This window comes from Neltuma alba, unplaced genomic scaffold (assembly GCF_004799145.2).
Source record: "Neltuma alba isolate B1F8T4 unplaced genomic scaffold, ASM479914v2 tig00013043_pilon, whole genome shotgun sequence".
Taxonomy (NCBI): Eukaryota; Viridiplantae; Streptophyta; class Magnoliopsida; order Fabales; family Fabaceae; genus Neltuma; species Neltuma alba.
In genome coordinates this window covers 30,428-40,777 of record NW_021637387.1, presented here as the reverse complement: position 1 = coordinate 40,777, position 10,350 = coordinate 30,428, and the positions used below count along the sequence as shown (strand labels likewise).

General features: G+C 35.0%; 1 protein-coding gene and 1 long non-coding RNA gene across 2 annotated transcripts; both read left to right on the top strand.

Moving 5' to 3' along the window:
• Window positions 1–4,046, top strand: LOC114733934 (coiled-coil-helix-coiled-coil-helix domain-containing protein 10, mitochondrial-like). The gene is made up of 5 exons (XM_028921419.1): window positions 1–127; window positions 2,005–2,064; window positions 2,413–2,496; window positions 2,593–2,768; window positions 3,596–4,046. The coding sequence occupies exons 1-5, from the start codon at window positions 106–108 to the stop codon at window positions 3,692–3,694; spliced, it is 441 nt and encodes a 146-aa protein (XP_028777252.1). The 5' UTR covers window positions 1–105; the 3' UTR covers window positions 3,695–4,046.
• A 3,151-nt stretch (window positions 4,047–7,197) lies between these two features.
• On the top strand, window positions 7,198–8,393 carry LOC114733931 (uncharacterized). Its single transcript, XR_003739113.1, has 3 exons — window positions 7,198–7,316; window positions 7,457–7,511; window positions 8,141–8,393. It is a non-coding gene; the product is annotated as an uncharacterized LOC114733931 (long non-coding RNA).
• Window positions 8,394–10,350: the final 1,957 nt, after the last annotated feature.

The window sequence follows — 10,350 nt, the reverse complement described above, 5'->3', positions numbered from 1 at the left end:
GGGTTTGGTTGTTTATATTTTTGCAGCGGCATATTTCGGGGTCCCTCTTCAGAGATCTTCGTCTCTCAATCTGCTCTTCCGCCACCTCAACCCCATACCCTAACCATGCCTCGCCGCAGCTCCAGTGGTAACTGGCTGACCTCCAATCAATTTATATTTCATGTTCATCTTCTGGAGATTAATCTATTAGGAATCTATTGGATTAGTTCTTCGATGATATCTAGGGTTTTTTTTTCCAATTTTCCTGTTTCATTATCGAAGGAATCAGGGTTTTAGGGTTTTATGTATTGCGCTTGAAAGGTGTTGTTGTTAATGGACTCTAGACGTTTATGCTATTCTTGAAACGTTAGTTCCGTCATTCCCGAAAATGGGAAATCGTTTACTGTTTAGAGGGATGTATTTTTCTTTAACCCGCTAATTTTAATACGTTGATGCATATGCTCTCTCATTTCTGGTGATGCGTGTGGTGCTTATTGCGTAAGTCGATGATCATTTAAGCAAGATTTTTGTGGAGTGCTGGCAAAAGCGTAGGGTGCCTTTTTATTGAGGATGCTTTGATGCTAATCGGATTTTTATCCTGACTTTGTCATTTGTGGTTATTATGGTTTCAACTCTGAGATCTGTGATGTAGCAAACGGCAATGTTTTCTTAGAACATTTCTTTTATGCCCCGTTTGGTGTCCTGGAACTGAGTCTGAAGAATTGGAAGTGGAAGTGGAATCATGATTTTTGCTTGTTTGGTACCATGGAACCCACTTCCATCAAAAATGATGGAACTCAGTTCTAGGCCCAGCCCGGGGAACTGACTACACTTCCATGGAACCCATTTTATTTTCCCTTTTTACCCTGGCGACAACCTTCATCTGCGACGGCAATGGTGAGGTAACAACATTCACTCGCGGTGGCTACGACCTTCACCTATGACGGTAACGATGCTCATTGGCGACGGTAACAGTGCTCATTCGCGGCAACCTCCAAGCTTGCAAGTGCTTTGATTTTGATTTTAAATTAGAGAAGGATGCAATGAGAAGAAACTTCCAAGTACTTCGATTTCAATTTCATTCTCGAATAGGTGACGACATTCATTGGCGGGATTTTTTTTTTCTTGCTTGAGTTGAAATTAGATCTTGTGGAAAGTTAGATCTAGTTGCGGAGGTCTGGAAATGGTTGTTTCTGGTTCAGGTTCAGCTTGGACCGTGGAAAAATTTTATCATTATCTTCATTGGTTGAACTGGAAAGCGCAAGGAAGAAGAAGACTATTTTTTATTCTAGTATCTGATTTCCTTTTCTATTGCTTGATTTGGTTTGATTTCTTTTTTATGGGGTTCAGTTTCTTGTAATCATCCTCCATGGCTGCCGGAGGTTGTGGAGGTTGACGGCGGTCTTGGGGCATCGCTGTTTTGGGTGAAGACAAATAATGAATGACAGTGATCAGAAATTTTTTTGTGTTGATGGCTGATATTTGTATTTGGATTTGATTTATATATTGCTTGGATTGATGATTGAGTTTGGATTAATTGTTTAATGGTTGATGAACTATCACCAGCAATGGACGATTTCTTTCCAGTGAACACCGGTGGTCATGCGTGAGTGGATGGTCGTGACTGTGGGAGTGGATTTTTTTTCCTATTGAGGGTATTTTAGTATTTTTACAATATAAATATATATTTTAAGTAAAAATTATACCCCACTTCCACTCTCATACCAAACATGTTTTAGAACCCACTTCCATTTCCAATTCCACTTCTACTTCCACTTCTAGTTCCACTCCCACTTCCATCAAAAACTCTTCCATTATACCAAACGAGGCTTTAGTGAAACATTTTGAATGTAAGCTAGTTTCCCTGTCATCCAAGCGTTTGCTGTTATTATATTATAATTATTTTTTTTTGTCTTGGTTACAAAATTCTGAATCAATAAACTGACTAATCAATAATTTGTGCATGTTGCACTGAGAGGTCATAGTTTAGCTGTGTGATCCTTTGTGATATGATTATCTTTGTAGGAAGATCTTCTCGTTCAGTACCTCGTCCAGCAGTGGCTCGTAACCCCCCACCTCAGCCAGGTAAATAAGAATATGATGCAATAAATGGTTAAACTGTCAATTTTTTTGGGTTTCAGTTCACAAGTTAAGCTCTACACCATGCTTCTAATGTAAGTTCCAAAAAGTTTAGCTGTTTTGACAACACAGTTAAGCTGTTCTTAAATCCAAATAATGATGAAGGTCTACTGTATCTTCCAAAGAGTTTTGTTGTGACAAAGTATTAATATTACTTAGCCAGAAACTTAAGAAGATGATGAAGGTCTAATGTATCTTCCAAAGAGTTTTGTTGCGACATAGTATTAATATTACTCAGCCAGAAACTTAAGTAGTAGTTTAATTTCTGTCCACCTTGGTTATGTCTTAATGCAGCTCACCATGCTCCTCCCCCAGCCCCCGCTCAGAGCGGCAGTGGTGGCTCTCTGCTTGGTGGCATTGGTTCAACCGTTGCTCAGGGTACGTTAGTGAATATGATTATTTCATTTTAATGTATGGGATGGGACCTGTGAAAATGAATTTCTTTGTGCTTAATGGATGGATAATTTGTTGTAGGCATGGCTTTTGGAACTGGTAGTGCAGTAGCACACAGGGCTGTGGATGCTGTGATGGGTCCTCGAACTATTCAACATGAAACAGTTGTTGCTGAGGGTGCTGCTGCAGCCCCTGCACCAATTGCAAATAGTCTTGGTAGCGATGCCTGTGGTGTTCACACAAAGGCCTTCCAAGATGTATGCATTTCTCACCTGTTCTGGCCATCTGCGTTATGACTTGTAAATCAAACCTGAACTTGGAGAACTGAATAACTCCTTATGGGATGGATGTCTCACAAATTCACCCATCAATTATTGTTTTGACTGTTATATGCTTTGATATGTCCAATAGTATAGAAATATCTTAAGCAGCAGAAAATAATAACTATTTGATTAACATTCTACAAGACATGCAAGGTCCATGTGAAAGGTCCTTATGCCTTAACAGCTCCTTATTATGGGTTGTCAGATATGTTTCAAATGTATATTACATGATTGTGCTTTACATGCTTTGCATGAATTTCATGTGCTTGCACCAGTATGGCGTCATCAGGTATATCATATATTTTTCAGGTTTAGTTGATGTTTTACTGAATAACTGGACCCGTGTGATTATTTCATTGGTTTCATATTTTTAAGCCAAACATGTTTGAATCTTTTTTTAGGTTACAGGGGCAAGCCTAAGTTTTGGAAACGTGAGCATGTTTGGATTTCCAATTCATAGTTTCTTGAAGAAAATCACCGATAGCTCGTCATTAATGTATATGAGTTCTTAGTGATTGGCTCATTATGGCATCAAGTATACTGCTCAAGGTTTCAGTTGAGGATGTAGTGAATAACCGGACCAATACTGTTATCCCATTGGTTTCAGAATGCGGTTTTGAGAGAAATATGTTTGAAATCTGAATTTAAGGTTTCTTCAAGAAAATTGCTAATAGATACTCATTAATGTTTTTATTCCTGCTGTTGGTTAATGATTCTCTAATATTTGCTAACATTAGAGATGTACGATTATTTTCTTGCAGTGCCTGAACAGTTACGGGAATGACATTAGCAAGTGCCAATTCTACATGGACATGCTAGCAGAGTGCAGGAAGCACTCTGGAGCCTCATTGAGTGCTTGAGCTATTTTTCCTCTGTTCTTACCCTTCTGCGATAGAATTATCTCTGCCTAGACTGTCTCTGATGGTTGAGATTATTCCATGTGTGGTTGTGGGCTTCACTTAAATAAAGCCTTTTTATGGAGGAAGATGAAAAGAAGACTTCTTGCATGAACCATCAGTATTCATTTATTGCTATTATGATCTTTGGATATCGTGATTGGTCCGTTTGGTCTGCTTTATATGTGGATATGTTTAATGGTTGTCATGTTGAACCGGAGCGAAACAAGTTTCTCTGTTTAACGATACTAATCAAAGGAAACTGACATTGAAACAATTTTTATTTCTCTGTTTAATGATATTAGAGTGCTGAAAAGGATGGACGATGGGTGGGGCTGTCATGGGCTCTTTCGTATGAGTGGTGTTTTCTGAGCTTATTTTGCTGAGCCCCCTTATTTTGCCAACCAAATAAACTTCATTTGCATAACAGGATGGTTTCAGCCAGTGCCACCCTAGCACACTGGGAACCCAATTCCTTCCTAATATTCCAGTCAAGTCCGACTAGGACAGTTTTACTTTTCAGGAGGTTCAAACAGCTACTGTTCGAGTCTTAAAACATGTTATCCTTTTTATCAACTGGGTGTGATGCTCACGCAGCTGCCTAAGGCAATGTTTCGATTATGTTGTGAACTTAACCAACTTTTGGAAAGAATGCGAGGAGGAAAAATTCCTAAAAATAGCAATTTTTTTTGTCTGACTATTTTTGGATGGTTTACCTAGTCCTTATTTTCCTTCCGCTTGCACCGTTGCACGTTGCACTGGTCTTGGGAAGTGTATCCGGATGAGCTGGCTTGCCTTCTGTTTCCTTCTGCTGCAGTCACTATGGTCCAAATAATTCAGCGTTTTCATTCTTAGATGCTGTGCATGCGGGGCTGATATCTCCAGAGAATTTTGTGCCTCTCCTCGTAATTATGAATAATACTTGCATTCGGAAGTGGGAAACCGTGAGAACGTGGTAGTACCGCATCCTTGACGACGGCCTAAATGCTGCCCTTCATTTTCTGCAGTTCTTATGCTTGGCCGGTCACTCATGAGCACACTTGTACCTCTGCGATATTTTTTTACATTAAGAAAGAGGTAAGTCTCGCCAAAATTTATTCATCATCCTCGTCTTCATAATTTCACAATTTCTCCTGTTACCTATCAACAAAAACATGGGTATTTTCTGTGCATTCACTTTTCCATCGCTGTAGCCACTAACGGCTTGATGGTTATAAATGTGACTGGATCCACAATCTCTCATTTATTAGAGTTTTTAGGACATCAGATTACGTTGTCATTTTAGTGGCAACATAAATGTTGGCACGTAGCCTTGAGTAAGCTTATAGGCCTTACCGTTTCAGGGTAATCAATCTGCAAAATGAGAACTATTTGATCTAACCTACAACAGACATCACTTGTTGCAGCATCCATAAAGTCTCTCACTAATCTCATAGCTACTGCTACCCAACTCCAAGGATCTCACTAATCTTGCTTTCTATTGATAAAGAAGATATATAAAATTAAGAAAATGAGAAAAATGTACAAGTAATTGCACACTTCAGAAAGGCAAATGCCAAAACAGATAAAGAGATCAAATGACAACATCAAGAGAGGTCAATGACATTAAGAGAGCCATTTAGTAGATACTACCTCTGGTCCTAATTATAAAACCTCGTTTGTAGTCTACAAACAAGGTCTTATAAATGGAATCGGAGGTAGTACATCATTTCTTTTGTTTCTACCTGTAAAAAAATATTAATTTAAAAAACTAAATACAATACAAATCATATAACCCGCTTTAAACCTACATATATTATATAATTGGGAGAATCACTGTGAAGTTCTAAGTAATAAACATAATTATTAAAAAGTCTTCATGACAACATAAAAGCCTGCAATGACAAGTTCTGAGATAGTAAATAACAACTGTTTATTAGGACTTATTGGTAATTATTTTCTATTTTTGACATTATAATTCTCCCTACATAATTTGCATTATTTTATCATAAGTTTCAGGTTGAATTTAACTCCAAAAGTTTTCGTGTGGCAGAGAAAAACTGAAGTCACCTGAATTGTCAAAAAGCTAACATTGATTGACAAAAAACTAATATTGACGGCTAATATTTTTAATATTTTGGAGTGGTATTACTCATCTTTTAATATTTTTGAAGTAATATTGATCCTTTTTTTTTTTTTTGAATACTCACAACTCCTACATAAAAGTTTTGAGAGCAAAATTACACCTCAACATATTATCATAAGCAACATTCAACAAACAGAACATATTCATGTTCATCCACACCACATGTCGATATTATAAATCAAATTTTCACAAATATGATAAGAATCATAATCATGTCATATGAATATATCATTGATCAATCATCAAAAAATAATGATATTTAAATCTTATATGGAATTAGAAATAAGGTTAATCCTTGATTCTTTCTTATCATCTTCAGCATCTGCATTCTGCAACAAAAAATAAAATAAATACATTATTAAATATAACTATAGACATAAATCTTTTATCCTGCATAATAGAAATGAAAAGAAATCACTATGAAATGAAAGTAAATTGGAAAATAAAGTGTTCAGCCACTTGATTAAGTTTGTAGCTTTAGGGATTGTGCTGTGCTCAGCCAGGTAAAATAAAGTAAATTAAGGAAAAAAAAGGGTTGTCCAGGCTAACTCACGAAATAAATAGGTTAGCTCGAAAAAGAATTTGTTCTATATAAAAATTTGTCCTCTTTTCCTCCATCTGACCATGTCATACCTTCTTTTTTTCAAAACAATTGAAAATAAAAATTCAGTATCTCGCCAATAATGATTGGATAAAGTGAGACAAATATTACACACACACATACTATCATCAATATAACATTAAATACTCTTCCATCTTAGCCGATCAGTATATGCGGCTTAATATTGGCTTCTCACCTAAAATACTATTCATAAGCTGTCCAATTTACTCATCTTCCTTCCATGGGCTGCGTGCAAGCCATTTATTGAAGCTAAACAATAGCTCCTCAACAAGTACTGGCTATGCACCAACATAATATTTCCCACTCTAAGCAAATAATTCAAAATCCTTCATTCCCTCCTTATCACACATTTCGAATTTCAAAATCCCTCATTTCCTCCTCTCTCTCTCTCTTCATTTATGCTTTTGTCATCTGTTTCAAATTTCAAACCCCCCAATTCGCTCCGCTTTCACTTTTTATTTATATCTCTTCAATACCAACAATTCTCATCCAAAATTAGATCTTATGTTTATACAGAATGGAACTTTGGGTATCCACCATCTCTATATCTCCTTCGTTTTTTTATCGAGATCCTTTTTACCTTCCTATTCCTTATCTTCCATGTAAAGTTGCTGTTTGTTTCTATTTTTTTCCCCCAAATGTTCTCTTTTCATTTATATCTTTTCTACCCATCGGTTTCTCTCTCATTCAAAATTTAGAAATCAACCCCCAAGCAGTGCACTTGGGCTCTGTGTTGATATCGGTGCACTAACATGCGGGCATATTATGAAGCTTCGGATTAAGGTAGATGAGGAGATCAGTAAGACTGTTGATACTCGCTTCAAGACCATGGCGTATCAGTAAGTAATGTCCCAAGTCTGGACCTAACATTCTTATTCATCTCTCTCTTAGATTCAAATGCTGAATGGATGAATGAATGAACCGATCAATTAGCTTCAGTATTGGGTTATTTATGATATGAGATTTGATTGACTTACAGGATGAAAGTGGGAAGTGGCATGAAGGAGCAATGACCACTCTTATGGACACCATAGGTAGCTGGATGGCCTTCTCCTTCACATCCCAAAAATAAGTCATTGTTTTTCTCTCTCTCTTACTACTCAAAGCCTAACCTTCAGGTTATTTCTCATATTTTCTTTTAATGTTTAATGATATATATATATATATATATATATATATATAAAACTCTTAATAGAGTTGTGAATTTGAGTTTTAATATGTGCTTCATTATCATAATAAATCATAGCAAGTGGTCGCTTAATTTGGATTTTTTTTTTTTTGCTTCTCATTCATAAACTTTTGTTAATTTCATTTTGCCTATCAGTTTGTACTATTGTAGCTTAATCCTCATTGAAGATTGAAGCTGTTTCTAAGTTTTGAATTTCTCATGTTTCATCTAGGAATGGTTAAAAGAAAAGTGAAAGGAAGAGGCTCTTTCACTATGTTAGTTGTTTGCCAAAAGACGAATTATGCTTTGAATAATTCATTCCACTAGCACCTAAGAAATGATTGGTTTTGCAGGTTCGGTATTATTAAAAATAGAATATCGTTGTGGTGTAGGATGATCTTGATTGTTTTTAGATAATCAAGTGGCATTCTATTTTTTTATATGCACACACTAACTGGCGTGTAATGAATGATTTTTTTTATTTCCTTTGTGCAGTATTCATCGATTGGATGACCAAAAAACCTCAGCTGCAAATGAAGTTCATATATTTTGATGCCCATAAGAAAAGATTTTTATATTGAGATGCAGTATGGGTATCAAGAAGTCAGAGTTGATAATTTTTTTCACACAACTCTCATATTTGGATTGTTTGTTTTCAATATCTCTTATTCAAATGGATGTGCATTTGCATAACAAAATGCACATATCAGTAGCAACTTGGTATAAAATGCTTGATCTTTGTTTTTTTCTTTTGGCCCAAGGGCTATGTTGAAATATTTGGAGATTTGTTATTTTTAATATATCTTGTAATGTAATAGGTTTATATAGGTATTTAAATGGTTTGAAATTAATGAGGTGATAATGATGATGACAAATATATCAACCTTTTTGTATCATTATTTTCTTAGAATTATTTGACCAAAAGAATAAAGGGGTTCATCCAACTAAATACGCTAACGCTGTTCCAAGAGCAAGCAAGAAACCTTGCTTTCATGCCTTAATGGTGTTGAAGCAAATTCAAGTAATTTGTGATTTTCCATCAATCATTTTTTAGTTTATGACAAATATCGTCTAATGGATTGATGTTATCTAAATGACACCATTAGTTAGAAGCCTTGACCTTAGTTACTAGAGGCTATGTTAGCTTTCGTTCTTTTAGAGGCATAGTTGAAGATGCTAGATTATTGTTACATAGGGATTGGCATATTCTGATTAATCATACCTTTAGGGAGTACTTAGGTTTTGCTGATTTTTTAGCCAAGTCTTCACACACGATGATAAAAAATTTGTGTACGTTTGATCACCTTCTACTTCTTCAGCAAGAGGAGGTTGATGAAAGGATTTTGGATTCTGTTTTGTTGTATTGTCTTCCTTTTCTGAATAGTTTTCTATTAAAAAAAATTACACCATCATCATGAGTAACCCCTATATATTAGATATCTAGGATTCAACCTGCTTCATTATATTTAAGTAACCCCTCTATGTTTTGAATCACGGAAACGAATGTGTGCATTCTAAGAGGCAAATGGATTTGAGGTCAATTCAGGTAAGCTGATAGCCATATTAAAATGAACATCAACAAACATCAAATGTTGTTTATAAAGAATTTTGTAAAAAAATATAGATGGTGATGTTGTGTAATTAACACAAATCACACGATTTCTAATGTTTTGATGAGATTTAAATTTGTAACGAAAATAATTTTGTATAATTGTAAGCTTCCCGTGCAGCGCACATGAGAGTAAAATCTAGTTATAATACAAGAGCAGGTCTTTGGACTGTATAGATATGAGAAATCGTCTTCGGATGTTATCCCTGATTGAATTTAAAATGCTTGAATCAAACTAAATATTACTCGATTTGAAAAATATCAAGTATATGAAGTTCTTTAGGTACCACACTTTGAATTACAAATCAAAAGGCAAGGAAAACTTGCTTCAATTTCCTCCTACATCTTGTTGAAAATTAAGTAATGACAATAATTATACTGTGGTTGAAGGTTTTTTCCCCCCAATTAATGATAAAAATAAAAATATTATTTCCTTTTTTATAATATAAGTTTGAATTTAAGTTAATATATATATTATATTTTCGTAAACAGAATTATTTTACACAACTTTTTTATTTCAGATATTTACATGTGTCTAAAATAAGAAAGTATTCATGTAATTTTAACATAGTTCAACAAAATGATTTTTTTTTCTTTAATATGGAAGGCGTGATTCCTTGACTTCAAGTAGCTAATTTATTTTATAATAAAGATCACAGTAAGCACTAAAATCAATGACTTCTGTTTTCTTTATATTTATATAATGTGTTACTCTTCATTTCTTTTTTTCCCTTGACTAATTTCTCTTGCTGGCCTTTATAGTACTCGCCGGTCAAAGAATTCACACAGAATTTTTGTTTTTTTGTTTTTTTTAAAAGCATTTTTCTTAATGCTCCTTTAATGGAGGTTTAAGCATCTACCTAATTGAAAATTTTTCTTTTCCTTGTTATTATTTTTGCATATTTCTAAAATTAGTGCATTCTATCGCGATCTTAAAAAAAAAAATAAAAAAATCAGTAGACTAAGCATACTCTTCTCCTATCAGTGGAGTTTAACTGATTAACGATGAGAAGGAAAATGGAGTCAACCCTTACACATAACCCTCTTCTTTTCCCATTACTTTCTCATTCCTCCACTCTCTTTCTTCCTAAAGCCA

What these genes read in the sequence shown, in the direction of transcription:
- LOC114733934 (XM_028921419.1), top strand. Translation starts at nt 106, where the DNA reads ATGCCTCGCCGCAGCTCCAGTG. An exon ending in TGGTTCAACCGTTGCTCAGG is followed by an intron (nt 2,497 to 2,592) that starts GTACGTTAGTGA and finishes AATTTGTTGTAG; the next exon opens with GCATGGCTTTTGGAACTGGT. An exon ending in ACACAAAGGCCTTCCAAGAT is followed by an intron (nt 2,769 to 3,595) that starts GTATGCATTTCT and finishes ATTTTCTTGCAG; the next exon opens with TGCCTGAACAGTTACGGGAA.